Source organism: Pangasianodon hypophthalmus, chromosome 5, assembly GCF_027358585.1.
Source record: "Pangasianodon hypophthalmus isolate fPanHyp1 chromosome 5, fPanHyp1.pri, whole genome shotgun sequence".
Lineage (NCBI taxonomy): Eukaryota > Metazoa > Chordata > Actinopteri > Siluriformes > Pangasiidae > Pangasianodon > Pangasianodon hypophthalmus.
In genome coordinates, this window is record NC_069714.1 from 16,183,395 (window position 1) to 16,200,143 (window position 16,749).

General features: G+C 38.2%; 1 protein-coding gene across 1 annotated transcript in view; it reads right to left on the reverse strand.

Moving 5' to 3' along the window:
* The window catches only part of enox1 (ecto-NOX disulfide-thiol exchanger 1), a 48,236-nt gene extending 32,910 nt beyond the window's left edge, over positions 1–15,326 (reverse strand). The window contains exon 1 of the mRNA XM_053234003.1: positions 512–15,326. Coding sequence (XP_053089978.1) covers positions 512–575 — 64 coding nt within the window. The 5' untranslated portion in view covers positions 576–15,326. The remainder of the gene's footprint in view (positions 1–511) is intronic.
* Between the last annotated feature and the right edge of the window lie 1,423 nt (positions 15,327–16,749).

Here is a 16,749-nt window from a genome sequence, read left to right on the forward strand (position 1 = left end):
TTTTCCAATGCTTATCCCCACCTCTTTTGCATTGCTGTCAAATGCTCTTTAGCCATTAGAGGCTCATTTCAAACCATTAATCCAGGATATGGAGAAGGCCAGGGTTGACTGCAAGTGATCCCCATTTCTGTGAATGTTACAAATTGAAGGAGAAGTGGTACTTTGTAAAGCATTAGGGACAGAGAGAGCAGCCTGGCTGTTGAGTATAACTTTATACTCCCCCTCTAGCTGAGGTCCCTTTCTAATGCTCTCTTCCTAACCTGCACACAGTTGTTGTGTGTAGCATTCAGCACCCTAAAAAGCAAACTGTTCATAGATCCAGGTTGTGCTGAGCCTGTTGATAAAGGAAATAATGAAGGAAAAACTCCACCAACATAAGCTGCATATGTATATAGGAGTGAAATATTGTCTGAGTTTCAGGAGTGTAAGAGTCTTTGATTTGGAACGCTTTAAAATAATGCCTTGAAGCATGTGGTGACAAACAAGCATTTTATGCTGGATCTCCTCCTACCTTTTGGAGCCTTGCTCAGCGCATAACAGAACTGCCTTTGACTCCACTGCTGCTCCATTTGCATACTCTACTGCACCGGAAAAACATTTAGCATGGTGGACACATGCTCGCAACAAGGGAGTCATGGGACAAGGTAGAATACCATTGGACCATTTGCTACTGTATGTCTGGTCTTCTACAAGCATGTCACACCCAAGGACGACATGGTTATTTATCAGCTGGCCAGCGCCCAAGAAAAAGCAGAGTGAGCATAATAGTGGACAGTGCTGAACAACTCATCTCCACTTAATATGAGCGCTGCACGATTCAATTCTCTTCTTGCTACCAGTCACAGCCATTATAACATTTCAGTGCTGTACTGCAAACATGTGGCCAAGCAGTATGCAGCACACCTGATTTTAGAGAATAATGACACACTTTCAAGTCTGTTTTGAGCTGAATCCATTAGAGAGTTGGGTATCTGCACCAAGCAGTATGAGTGACAGAATCACTGAGCTACGGCAGCACCATATGTTCCCTTCCCTTCCAATTAGTGTCAAGCTTAAGTATAAATTGTTGAGCTTTAGATTGTTGTCTCAACTCGTGCACATCATTGTATAAGAATATATGTCATAAAGTCATTAAACACATGTTTACAGACTGAGTTACAAACAACATTCAGCTTTAAACCCACTCTCAGCTAGTGATCAGAAAATCCAGCTGATTTTGGATTGTTTATGCTGAACTACAGAGCCAGACCCAGTTGCTTTTACATTGCTTTCCTCTTCTTCTTCATGACAGGCTGTTGGGTTTCATAGTGATCATGAGTTCTCTCTGTTCCTGTGGTCTGATGAGGGATCCAGATGTTTTGGCTCACACTTCACCATGTCCTGGGCTGATCTGCAGGCCTCGCTTCTCAAAGCCCTCAGTGAGTGACATCAGAGAGATGACCGAATTAAATAGTCTTTATACACAATTATTTTCATACAAAGACCACTTTGGATGTCTGGTGTGCATAGGTCATTAAGGATTTTTTTACTGCCTGATAATCACAGCATGGCATGCTATCACAGTCATAAAAAAACAGAAGTTAGTGTAAATGTTTATGCTTCTGTCTCTCTGTGTGAAAATCCCAATGAAACATTCAATTCTTTCACATTATAGACATAAGCATATAAAATATATTCTGTGAATATTAGGATTTATACTGAATTAAACCTTTTTTTACTACTGCCATGTGCTAAACTGGATTCAGAAGTAGATAAAAAGAACAATAAGTTGTATACATTTTTCACATTCACCTGAGCCACCTTATTTATTCTTTCAATAATTTGGTCTTTCAGTCAACTGTCCAGATTGTCACAATATCAAAAAAAAAAAAAAAAACCCGACATAGCTGGGGAATTGAATTCATGTTACATATTTGGTCTATTTAGAGTGCTTAGGTTGGTCTGAGACATGGATGTCTGAAGTTAATTTTAATGTTGTTTCTATCAGTTTTGTTATATACATTGTTGTTGATTATTATACTCATTCCATCAGTAATGTTTGATGTGTTGTTTTTTGTGACTCTTGACCCTAAAAACCTGAGTGCAGTGCAAATACTTGTCCGTATTCGAACAAATTGTGTTTAACATCCAGCCTTTTAGGTAGCTGAGATGCTAGCAAGATATTGTGAGTAAACAAATTCTACAATCACAGTCTATCATATAATGGCACAGAAGGGTCTTCTGAATGTGATACTTGACAAAGTTCCTTTTTAGTTAAAGTGCTGCACCTAAAACATGTAGTCTACATTTTTAATGCAACAGTGTTAACTAGCAAAAATAGCTAACTAGCAGGCAGTTCAGGCAGTAGACATGGCACGTATATTTTCTCAGCTTTTATTAGAATAAAACCACGAGATAAGTAGCTTTGGTCAAAAACTAGCTAGCCATCATCATCTTCAGCTATGTTTTTCTGCATGAGAAGATACCTGATTTTTCCCAATCAGTGCATGGTTATAATATGGACATATGTAGTTTGGGGAAAATGGCCACAAATGAATGAATAATTTACTATATCTATGTATATGATGTTACACAGACAAGGAAAGTTGCAGGTCATGAAATGAAAACAAAATTTAGCAACAGTAAAAACGTGTCCAAAGGCAATTCATTCAGGGGTTTACTTTAAACACCAGTAATGCCATTCCCACCTCAGCACTGTACTCACAACTTCACAAAATGAAACAATTTAAGGCAATTCTGAGGAAACTGCAGCCAACAAGTATATAGTATAAAAGTGTATGCCATTTTGAACACAGCAATTCCTCTGGGTTCAGCAAGACCACTGTGGCATAGAGAATCCTATTAAACAAGTCAGTAGAACATTTTCAAATGATATACAACCGATTAAAAAAAGGAAAACCCAGGAGGGCCTGGAAAGGAATCAGATAAGGATGTTCTGAGCCTCTACAATGTTCTCTCTTTTTCTGCACAACCATTCAGTTTTTTCCCTCAGACCCATTAGTCTTTTTCAGACTTTTATACACTGCACTGTAAAGAAACGCTATACAAAGAGTTCTCAAGTATTTAAGATGGCCACTGATGACCCAGTTTGTGCTTTTCTTCCTAGCTAACAAATGAATACTGAATTTGGTTAGGGGTTCATAATTCTTATTCAGCTGTATTCTTTATGAGAATAGAAATTTCCTTGAAAACAGGAGAATAAATACATAAACACTGGTGAACACAGTGAACCATTGCACAGCTGCTAATTCCTTTGATGCATGCTTAATAATTCATAAAGTATTCAACAACATGACACAAGAAATGTGCTGAATTAAAGCATCAAGGTTCAAGACCCAACCACAGGCCTAAAAGTTAAGCCTTCTGATTCTGAATATAACCATTAATGGGGAAAAGCAAAGCAAACAAAAACAAGGTTTAAATGTGTGGACTAATGATCTGGATTTTAAAAGAAAGCTGATATTTAGAGACAAATATCATTTAACGTGCAAGTGGCTGGCCAGCATACTTAAGAGATTAGAGAGCAAATAAAAACCAAGCTAGACCATGAGTAAGAGCAGACTTGAGCATAACATGCTTGTTTCCTCTGCTGTTGATATAAAGTATTAACCTGAAATGTTTCTGCAGGCAGTGCACTGGCCTCAGGAGTAATAAGCAGGTCAAAAGTTTCAGTTCTCTGCTTAAGCTTCAGTAGGAATCCTGTTCTGTTTTCACTGTATTCAGGGTGTAATACCATAGAGGAAGGTCAAGGGCAATGCCTACAGCCCTGAATAATTCACATACATTAAACAAACTCTCATGTGCCTTTTTATGCTTGCTCCAAAACTCACATCTCACATCAGCATGCAATTTTTTCATCAGCTCTTTGTTAAAAATTAGGAATTTCCACTGAAAATTGATACCCAGTTTTTGTTTTTGACTCTATATGACTGATTCACTATTAGTATCAGCAAAGCTAAGATCTCAAACCAGAACTTTAATCCATGTGTAACTAATATTGGAAACATATTAAACTAGATTAAACTCAAATACATATGTATTTAACTAAATATGTATAATTCCATAAACAGATGTGTTTCAAGTGATGTGTCTGCACACAAGAAAATTATATTGCCATTCTGGCCAGACCCAGCATCAAGGGAGAACGCTCTGTGAAACTGCACACCCATCCATCCATCACAGCCCAATCAAAACTATAAATTTCATCCCCACATGTTACAGAATCTTGAAGTCTTTCAGGAGCCTAGCTAGGTTCAACAGCAGTTACTCTTGACTGTAAATTGAAGGGGAAAAAAGGTTTCTGACATCTCTTGTGCTTGGAGAAACACAGAGTGAACAAATCATCATATAGCTTATGCAGAATGTCATACATCTGTTAACCTCATCAATATGGCTCATTTATTCCAGTCAATCAAACTTATATATATATAACTTATATATATATCATTAGCAGTCCTAACCACAAAGAATAGCAGACACCAAAATGTCTGAATTCACAAAGCAATGAATTCGTATTGAAAAACCTCTCCTTGTGGAGAATGTAATTAGTGAAGCTGTCTGAGAGTGTTTTTGATGTGCTGTTTTGACAGACAGAATGTAGGCAAAGGGTGTTCCTGTTTAGAAATCAAAATCAGAGTGAAAATAAAATGAAACTTTGCCATAGAAGAAAGAAAGGAAGTACTATATATATTAGGGAAGTCAGTGGACTTGTGCCTTACAGCTGGTCTAGAGATGAGATCATGCACTAAACAGTCCTCCACCACAAACAAAATGAATCCCTGAAAGCTGACTTATAAATGCACTACACACATGCACTCAGACACATGCAATAAGAGAAGAAAAAGAAGAAGCTTCTGACACATCCTATATTATTCCCATAGATATTCAAACCAGCTCTCCCTTGCTTTCTCTCTCTCTTTCTCTCTCTTTTTCTGGTTGCTGGATGTGTTCAGAGTGTTTGCAGGACCGTCAGAGCTCTGCTTGATGGTCTGTGGGCTGCTGAGAGAGAGGAATTATGGAATTTGGATTAATGAACAGAGCCAGTTATAAATCACATGCAGGGCCTTGGAATAGATGAGCAAGCCCAGTTTTCCAGTCTGTACCCTCAGCCCTGTTGCCTCACATCACTGCTGTTGTGCCACTTGCTCAAAGCTGAAAAGAACAGCCTGTAGCACCAGCCTTCAAAAACAAGTCATCAGCTCTTCACCTGGCAATGCAACAACCTCACGATCACTGAATATGGCACTGCAGTGCTTACCATTGTCAGCCATGCACATTTCTGTGTTTTTCTACTCTTGGTGTCCCTATCTCTCTCTCTCTCTCCTCCTATATATCAACAAGATGAGTGGCCTTTGAATGACCATCTCTGGCTTTAATAGCCCCCATAAATCTCAGCAGGTTTACCCTGGCTTAATGGAGGAAAAGGCCAATTCATCACCTCTACACTACTAGAGGCCACAAATATATCAAGATGTAAATTCCAAGCCTATTATTATCTTAATTTTTACCTTGTACCATGTGACTGTGTGTGTTTGCATTTGTGTACACTTCTTATGCGATACTTGACTGTAATGGGGTGAAAAAATGCAGATTAGTGTGACAGCCAAATAATGCGCTGTTAATCTTTATAGTTTTAATGCTTCTTCTCTTCAGCAGCCGTTAGCTGCCACTGGTCTTTTACACCTGATGCTCTGTCTCTCTCGCTTAGCCTGCAGTTCTTAGCTCAGATATACTATAATCTCATGCCTCTGTAGAAGCAAACTTCATATTTATGCAAATAAAACACTGTCATTTGTTCTTAAGGACACTCAGGTATTAAGACATTTCCATGGATTTGCTTGATTCTCTAAAAAAATACTGCCAGTCAATATTCCTAAAAAATGGTTTTATTCAAGTCAAATACCTATGAATATCACTTAAGTAAATACAATTTGCATGGTCCTGTGGTGAAGTATTCAGCAGGAATGGGATATTACTTGTAAGGTGAATAAAAAAATACCTCATAAACAGTAATCTAGCCCAGACTGTATTGTTACTAGATCATTTTCTCTCTATCATTTCCATATTTTTATTAAGAGAAAAGCATGGACGGTGAAATAAATGTATACAATAGTGGCATCATGTGTTATGGTAGTTGATGAACTATATCAGAAAGCCTGAAAATAAACTTTATTTCAATCTTAACTAATGACAACAGAAGAAAATGTTTCAAGCCAAGAGGATCAATAGTTCTTCAGTCATGCTGAGTAATATTGATCCCTTTAAGGGAAGAGTTCCTGGAGCTTGGCAGCAGGGCTCGATAAAGCAGCGACAGGTGGCTACAGTTTGCTCCTGTCTGGCCTGAGATCTGAGCATGCACTTTGCTGTTTGGATCAGCATGTGTACACTGTGACATTAAAGCTGCACTCTGCAACACTCACTTTCCACCAGTGACAACGGACCCCAGTGTTATTTCTGGCATTCCCTCTTGATGGGTCCAACTCTTTTCCTTTTTACAGGCAAATATTTATTCTTTTATTACACTATATGGGCAAAGGTTTGTGGCCACCTGACCATCACACCCATATGTGGTTCTTCCCCAAACTGTTGCCAAAAACTTGAAAGCACACAATTATATACTGTAGAATGTCTTTGCACAGTATGCTGTAGCAATTCAACAATTCAACCTTCACTGGAACTAAGGGGCTCAAACTATTCCAGCATGACAGTGTTCCTGCACACAAAGTGAGCTCCATGAAGACATGGTTTGCCATGATTGATGTGGAAGAACTCAAATGTCTGGATTTTTTATTTTAGCTGTCTGAGTGACAAGAGTCCTCTGAAGGTTTGAGTCCTCTGAAGTTTTCTTTCTCATGTCATCTCAGAGTTTTCCTTGCTACTGTCTAAATTTGGATTTTTATAAAGTTTCTTTGTGATGATGTCTATTGTTAAAAGCACAATACAAAACAATTGAATAAAAAAAAAAATCACTTTCACATTAGCCGAAGGTTGCCCATTTCTTCTATTATGTTTGCAGTCTATCGATGCATGTGGAAAGTAAGTTGACAGACATGCAAGGTTGCTTCTGTATGCTTCTGGCTAACCCATTCTGTCTGAATGCGAATTTATAATTCTTGATTATTAGCCTTGAACGCTTTCTTTCTTAAATCATGTACTTTATTAGTAGCCGTCAGGATGCAAAGAGCTCTCAGACAATTTTTTTTAAACTGCAGGTTAAACACACACACACACACACACACATACACAAGGCCCATGTCTCAGCAGAAGGTGCTATGTGCAGCCAAGAGGCATGTTGTTTTGGGTGTAGCAGCAAACTATGAGCCAGGTTTGACTTAAATCTTCCCAGAACTCCAGATTTATGAGGACATATGAGTCATGATGTGGAAGAGTTAACTACTGAAATACACTGAGGTGTTTAACAGAAAGATGTGAATAGTGACAATATTCAATGATTGTATAAGACACAATGTTAAAACTACGTCTAATGTAATCACATTTACATGACCTATATGCACATAGTAGTGAGGTTATCATATGTGAAAACGGGTTGTAAAACAGACTAGGCTTCACACCATATGTGCTACAATTAATGGAGACTGGAAAGAATGTGAACAGTGGGTATTTTAAAAAAAAAAGTGTATCTTAAAATTTTATGAGAAAAGTCACAAAATACTGCTGTGAAATCAAAATCAAATGCTGGCTGATTGTGGGGATATCAGTGCCAAAAATACACACATGGTAGAGCGCAGTTGTGGTCAGGCGACCCACTGTTAGATCAGTGAGAGCTGTGTAGTGTGCCTGTGCATATGGAGGGGAACAGCAGGTACTCTTCTGAACTAGAAGAAAATTCCTCATTAACACGTGGAAATAGGTGAGACATCTTTTGGGCATTAGACTATTGGAACACATTACATATTGGAATAGTAATTCAAAGATTAGTTCACAAACACTCATAAAATCTAATCATCTGTAAACACACCACAAGCATCATTCCCTTTAAATGGATTGTATAAATAACCTTACAAAAGAATGGCAAAATTCCTGGGACAGACCTGATAGATTCCTCCATAAAACAGTGCAAGAGCCTGCATGTTTTCCAACCGATGAGGCACAGAGAGCTAATGAAGCTGGTCTGAGGCAACATGTTAACAGACTCGTGAAACAGCAGAGGTGTATTGCAGTGATGGGCTCTGGACACAGAGAAATGTTCAGAGATAAACAGCCACCAGATTGGAGTCCAGCCAGGGTCTGTTCCTCTACTCCCCTCTATTCATCATAATGTCCATGAACAGAGCAGCCCCTCTTAATGAGTATCTTCTCTAGCTGGGCTGACTAGAGCTTTGTTGGGAGGCGAGAGGTGGTGTTAGTGCTTTAGTCATGATCAATCACCCTCAGTCAGGCACGGATATGCATCTCACTGTTCTCATACTAATCAACATCACACATCAGCATTGCTCCCGCTGACATTATCGATTTTTCACCAGACCCTTACATCAATTATTCTTAATTATACATATACACAGAGTTGGCGATTTAATATGTACCCCTACCTTTTGGCATATACTCATTGGATATTTTAGAAGATATACCTACATATAGGTTCATTTTGTAGATGTATAATTACTAACAACTAAATTTGTCTAGTTGGTCAGTTGTCCATAAAAAAGGACCACCATAAAACCACTACTAACCAGATATTATTTGGGTGGTGCATAATTGTCAGTAAAATGGTGACCCTAGCATGATAGTGACAAGGTAGTGTGTGTGATAAGAGTGAATCTGTGTTTTTGAACACTGTATAGGGTAAATAACTGTATTGTACTCTGTAATCAACTGCAAAACATAAGGTACACTATATGGCCAAAAGTATGTGGACACCTGACCTTCACACCCATATGTGCTTCTTTCCCAAACTGTTGCCACAAAGTTGGAAGCACACAATTGTATAGGATGTCTCTGTATGCTGTAGCATTACAGTTTCTCCTCACTGGAACTAAGGGGCCCAAACCTGTTCCAGCATGACAATGTCCCTGTGCACAAAGCTAGGTTCATAAAGACACGGTTTGCCTTCCCAGAAGATTGAAGGATATCGTAACAGCAAATGGGGACTCAATCTAGAACGGGATGTTCAACAAGCACATATGGATGTGATGGTCAGGCGTCCACAAACTTTTGGCCATATAGTGTACCTCAGATTCTGTTTGATACCCAAAAACTCAGAAATTATCATTATAATAGGGGTTTAATGCAATTTAGTTGCTCCTAATATCGATATCTGTATCTGTATTTGGATTTAAACCCAAAATTAACAGTTTTTTTTAATTAAACCTTTTTTATGAATGAATCCTACTACAATGTCCCCAGAAACACTGGAAAATACTAGAAAAAAAACCCAGATACAGAAATGTTAGCACTGTCAGCATGGTCTGTGAATTTTGGTCTCAATTAGAGACGTGTGGGGGACAGTTTTTTTTTTTTTTTTTTGGTCACATCTGCCTGTGATTTCCCAAAATTTCCCAAAATAGTCCCTATATTTCGCAAAATATAAACAAACTAGCCTAATTTAAACTGCAGTGTCCTTGACCACGCAGTTACTATGGATACTGTAAATGTATCAAGCAGCCAGAACAAACAAACAAATAAACAACCAAAAAACCATATAGTGCACCTACTATTCATATTTGTATTTGTATTTATTTAGAACACATTATCTGTTCAATCCAAATAATGCATTCATATGCATCTACATTCCTAATGTAAATATTCAAATTGGAATATTAACTTGAATTACTGAATTTTATAATGCTTATGTTGTGCAGTAAAATTAGGTAAATACTGTATGGTAATCCACTATCCATGAAATTATGCTGTACTTAACTCCTGGGAAGATCTGGGGACTCTGGTAACTGTTGCTATGCAAACATTACTCAGCTCATAAATAAGCACAAACCATTGAATACTCTTTTCCTGCCCTTCTCTTCTCTGTTATAAACTTAATGGAGACTGCCACCTCTTCCACTGGTCATCACCTGAGTAATTTTGCACAGCTGGTAGGTTGGTAGCCTGCTGAGTGTGGTGGCAATCGTCACAACTTCCAAAAAGGCAAACATCCAAACACAAGGTAAGCACTCAGAAATTTACCACATTACCCAAGCAGTCAATCATTTCCATCCACCATTAACTTCAAAACAGAAAACAGATGGAGCTTTTCAGGGTGGCTGTAGAAGTCTTTGAGGAAAAATACAGACGCATACTAAATACTGTCCATTACAGACTGTGAGGGATGTATAGATTATAATTCAAATTTAATCATACAGTCTGTTCATTGTACAGCATATCTTGAACCAGTGCAGGAAATGTGATCTGAGCAGTATATGTATCTACTTCTCATTTCAGCATCACTCAAGAGGCACGATTGATTTTGTGTTCCCTGTGTTGCACCATGATTAAATAGAGCATAGCCTGTATCAAAAGCTTAGATGTGCATTTATGTCTTCTAGCACAGCAAATGCGCATTGGTTGACTGATTTTATCTTCTTGTACATTGAAATTCTTCTTTAAACCACTGTTATTATTCATATAGCAGAATTGGACCTCGTCAAATAATTCAGACATCTCAGCTTTTTGGCCTTTAAATGTTGACAGCACAGATTATGATCAGTAATAAGAATTCAGACTAGAGGTCTACAAGCACAGTTTCTGAATCCAAAGAGATACATTTCAAGTCATTTATAACTATTAAAAAATCTCAAGAAACAGCCAATTTAGAAATGTCACTGACAAATGATATAACCAGATGTCCAGCAGTTATGACTCTTGAGCTGATGTTTGTGGTTTACATGTCATAATTTTTGCCACCCCTCCTCCTGTTAGCTGTTCATTCATTCAGCATCCTGGTGGCTCTGCAGTTACTTCCACTGAAGCCTTCAAATCCCAGATAAAAATGTACTTTATTTACCCATTATAACGTCCCTGTATTCTCTGTTTTCCTAAAGCCCTACTACTGCTGTGTTCTTATGCCACACTCATCAAACTGAACTGAAGGTGGTATTGAAGGAATTGAAGGTAGGAAGGAAAGCTGAAGGAAAGCTCATCTGGCATTAACAATACAGCCCAATACTGGCCCAAGAACCAAGAAATCCATGACTTGTTTAATCGTAAATTATACGGTAAATCTGACATTAAATAGTATTATTGTATTTTTTAAAGATGGCAATTTGTCTATAAGTATCAAAATATTAAAATACATCTAAAGAAATGACCTAAAATACATAAAGTTACAAATACATAAATTTGGTTGTAACACTTAGTGCTCTTCTCAGATATAGCAGATCTAAAGAAAGTTTAAAACAAAGGAATTCCTCTTGTCTTTCCTCATTATTTATATGTCAGTGACATTTTTATATAGAATCATTAAATTTCCATGGCAATATACATGGAGTCTCCTTCTAATAAAGAGGATTACAGATTTTACCCTGTGCGACAAAGTGTTACTAAAGAAAAATCCTCCTTCTTCAAAAAGTCATTAAAACGTAAACCATTATTCCCGTTGGATATCACGGTGCTATTATGGATGCATTACCTTCAGAATGAATGGAAACAGTGTTTGCCCTGATATTATACAGCACACTGTCACTATGCTAAATGTAAAGTGTGTGTGTGTGTGTGTGTGTGTGTGTGGTACAGAGAAGGCACAGAATGAATGTGTATTACTTTGTAGCTCTCATACTGCAGATTTCCCACACTGCCTCAGAGCTATAGAAATGGGGGAGGGATAATGTTACACTTATTTTTGAGCCCCTGGGGATCCAGTTGCTAAAACATTAATGGAAAAACACCATGGCAACACAAGAAATCTCAATCTAAACACTGGATGCCTTCTATGTCCCCAAGCAAATAAACAGTATCTACTACACCTAGATAGTTCAGAGAAATCACAGTAGAAATCTAGCATATATCTATTTAGGTATTATGTACCACTGATTCTGGCATGACCAAACATAGATATAAAATCAAATGTGTTTTCACTTACTAACAGAAGACTTTTTTCATATTCCATATCCCAAAGCAATTATGTTGCTGAAATACAATGAAACAATGAAATTGGCCTATAAATTTAATTTTGTGGCATACCTCAGTACTGAGTAATTTTTCCAAATTACAGGGCCAGTTAGGTTTGCACCTTAAGCTTCGCTGCTGGGACTTTTTTCCCATCAGAAGGAGAACGCCATTACATCGAGGAACAAAACACTGTATTCTTCAGGTGCTGCTGCTCCTTCGTGCTCAGGGGAAAACAGAGTGTCTCTGCACAAATTGTTTGAGGTAGATTGAGCATGAACAGGCACCATCACCAGGTTCATTATTTAACCTATCAACTTGTGTTGCCATGCTGGTGCTTCACTTTCTAGACATAATATGGGCGCCAACTCAATAGCTGTCAGAACTGCACCTCAATTAAGCTTAAAGGAATTTAAAGAAGTGTAGTTACTAAGCAACCTGTTAATTCCCAGTTGAGAATGTTGCAGATGTGGCAGGTACACGTGTAGATCTGGCTGAGCATACTGATCTATTCCTCTTAATGGTGTACTCTGACTGAGCTTGTCTCACACATCATATTTCATTAGTGAATTACTTTATTTCCAGTTAATGAATTGCGACATGACATTGTTCTTATGCATACAAAAAATGACTATAGATAACACAGGAATGAATGAATAATAAATTAATTCCCACTTGTCATGAAAAAAAAACGCTCTGTCCTTTTATTTTGAAGCTTTTGAAAAATACCACCATAATTTATCATATTTGCTCTCTTGACTTTTTTAATCTCAGGTCTGAAGGGCACATCTGAATGCAGAGATTTCTAGAATAACTCACAGGCTGTATTTATGGTGTCAGGAGTTGAGTTAATGTAAGTGCATGAATGAGGTGATGCAGTACTGGGTTATGGTTTTAGAATGCAATTCACTGTGCATACCAAATACCATTATCTGAGGCCTCTCCACCTCCCTCCACCCCCAGTACAATAGAGTGAATGTTGCAATCCACAGCTGATTCATATTTTTTTTTTCACTCTTAGTTATTACTCCAGCGCCTTCAGGTCATATCAATTCCCAGAGTAATCTAGGTGAAAAGAAGCAGTTCAGAGATGAAATTCTGTCAGTGATATGTTTTCCTGCTCAAACACAATCACTGCTGACATAATGCTCAAATGACAGAAAACAAAGCTGAATGTATGAAACAATATTTGTTATTTGAAGTCGAGCCATAGCTTGAACTGGACACAAAGTGGATAATTGTCAAATGGGTCTGCTATTTGAGCCAACTGAAAGGCAAAGGCAAACCAGCACATTTCTCTGATTACTGACTATGCTGGAGAAATCTCTTCTCTGACAGGAGACTATTTGAGCTGTGGCTCAATCAGGCTCCTCATCAACTCCAGCTGCAGAGGGGAGAAACCTGAGGGGTATTAAACAGACTGAGAGTCAGTCGTCCAGTGCTGCCTATTTAGCCTGCTCTTCTCCAGCAAATCCCATCCCCCATCTTTATCAGGTTTTTTTTTTGTCGTTGGAGCTAACGATAAAAGACATCAGGGCTGCCCTTGAAAAGGTTGAGCACAGTGCAGTATGTGGATTGATTAAGTCCTTACAGTAATTTTAGAGGATAAATGAACAAGGCAAAACCAATTAGCATTCAAAGGACTAAGCATCAAAACTGCAAAAGTAGGGACATTTCTTGTGCACATAGGAACATCTCACTTATGCAGGAACTTTTTCTCTCTCTGCCAAACAAATGGAATGGCAGACTACAACTCGCCTTTTCTTCTCTTTGTTCCCTCTGAGGAGGAAAAGAACAAAAATAATCTGTCTTCTTTTCAGAAGAAAAAAACTCTCTCTTTTCTGTAAGAGCCTATTTCTCACTGTCGCACTGCCACGAGCCTTTGGGCATGATGGTTTGTGGGAGCCTCTGGCTGAAAGGAGACCTGTGACCTTCTACCAAGCTCAGTTATAGCTCTCCTCAAAGTGACCCCTAATCACAACACACAGCGCTTGTCAAGGGAACAGCAGGGACTCTGTTACAGTAATCCCACTCCCCATATATTTCTTTGCTCCATTGCACTGGCACACGGCCACTGATTTGTGTTTACATGCCGCATGAAACACCACATCTTAACCTTCATAGCGCAAGGACAGAATTTAAACAAGATACACCGATAATCAAGAAAACATTTTGAACAGTCGAAAGAACTGGGAGATAACAACACTGCAGTTTCATTTATTAATCGGGTATTTGTTGTGTTCCGACTTCTTCAACTTCCCAGTAATCCAGACCACACTTTTGAGTTTGGTTTGATTCCATGCACGTCATTCATACAGTATTGCAGGCACTACGATTACAATTAAGCCCAATGTAGTTTTGTTAGAATGGGATTAAATCTTATTATTAATTTAATTTATCCATGGGCTATGACCAGGAATGAATTCTTTTCTACAATATTAATACAAAGAAAATCTGCACTGTAAAAAAAAAGAGCTGTAAATAATACGGATGTAACATCAGGATGTGATAACAGCAAAAACATGTCTTATTTCCACAGAATTATAAGTGAATTCACTACTGACTCTGTAAATGTTTAAGTCTGTTAGGTCTTCTTACATTTGGAGTATAAAATGTGTAAAAAATGAAACAGACACCACAAACTAACTTCAACCACACCATTATGGTGCTCTGCTGTACTTGTGAAAAAGCAACATAATTCTGTGTGTGTGGTGTGAAAATTCCTCCCCAGACATAGTCTGGTAATAGTATGACAGAGGATCTGCTCATTATCTGCAACACCCCTGTTTATCCCTGTAACTCTCTGAAAGACAGTCAACACACCCCACAAGACAAATGAAAACACAATTGAGGTAATGTGACACTGTTTCATGAATGAGAATTCCATTGCAGGGATTTTTTAACTTTGTTGAACAAAGATGATAAAAAGCACCATTTTAATAGACAGCTATAGTTGTTCTGTTTAAAAAAATACCCCACTATTATCAAGGGAAAGGGAATTTAAATAGCACATTAAGTTCCAACCATAGCTAATTGACTTCAGCACTTAAAATTAGTAATTACAATTAAAAAAAAGGTGTGGTGAAGGGAAACATGCCTAATGCAAGCCTTTCTAAATATTAATTATTTCTAGAACGAAGAACATATAGTTTCATTAAAATTCAACATACAGTAAATACTTATTCTGTGTTGCTTTGTGTTTGTACATTTGTGAGGAACACAAACTGCAGTTTAATTGGTGCAGTCTTCTGTGACCCACACTGTCTCCTCCCACCCCCACCCCCCTCATGGTTTAGCTTTATCTTCCTTCTTATTCTACTAAATCAGCCACCTTTATTCCAGCAAATGAGAAGCAGCAAAGTGCATTTCTTAACTGCCTTTCCACTGATATTCTTATAAATTAAAGTAACTTGATTTGATGCCAACCTTTGGTGGAAGGCTCCACAGCTTCCAGAAAATGGAGCTTATGGTTGCGCAGTGGGCATCACAAAAAATATCCAGCACATCAAAGGGTGCTTTCATATCCTCTGTACTGAAATGCAATAAGACACAGTGACCCCTCAGGACAAACAGCAGCTGTGACCAAAGCCATTTTAATCTAGCGTGCTGGATGAATCTGGTCCCATCTTTAATGATCTTTGCTGCTGAATGGAAAAGCAGACACACAAGCCTGACTAACTCACGCAGCAACACTGCAATGATGCCAGGTTCCACTAATCAAAGGAGACAACTAGTGTGATGGCCAAATGAAATGCAAAAACACGCCATGGAAAATACCACCACCTTCCCGGTTTCCTACATTTCTGAGTGAAAGCTAGGGATCAATATGACCTCAGTTTTCATCTGCATGCAGCTAGGAAGAGAAAGTGTGTGGCTCCATTGTATTTTTGCATTTACAGCAGACCTATTGAGAAAATGAAATCTGTGTAATACAACACAATGCACCCACAGCAGTGTAAATTTCTCCAGCTAATGTTTACACAAGTGCTTTAGTTGGTTGATCGTGCAGGGCCAGTGGAAAATGATGGAAAACACAGCTGGGTTTTTCAAAAAGATAAGGCCAGCAGAAACACCTTTCAGTCTCATAGCTGAATTAACATTTTTAAAAGACCATAAACAGTCAACTGCAATACACTCTAGTAAAATGCCATAGCAATTACTGATCATTTAATTTCAGTGGGTCTAGCAAGGATCAGTGAGGTTTCTCAGTCATAGCATAATTCTAAAAGGATATATACCAGCCTCCAAGACACCTAGAGACCTTTATTGTATAAGACAGTTGGCCTGATTTGTCATAACTTGGGCAAAACTGTGATGGTACATTATAACAAAGCAAGGAACTGCACCCTGTGATGCATATGCATTTTCTCTGCATATGTATTTGTCTTGTTTCCTTTCATTTTGCAAAAAAAAAGCAAGAGAAGAATAAAGCTCACTTAATGTATATTTAGCTTTGTAGCAAACCTGCACACAGCTGGCAGAAAACAGTTAACCCTTTAGTATATTATTCACTAACTTCAGTAAAACTACTAAGAAAGGTATAACTAAGAATAGTTAAAAGAGGGAGGAATGTAAGTCTGGATACCAGAAAGGTTCTGGGACCTAAATGTAATTGATATTTGTTCCATCATCTGTAAGGGGGGCAGGGTGGTTGCTGCCTCATAGCTGCAGGGTCACTGGTTCGATCCTGAG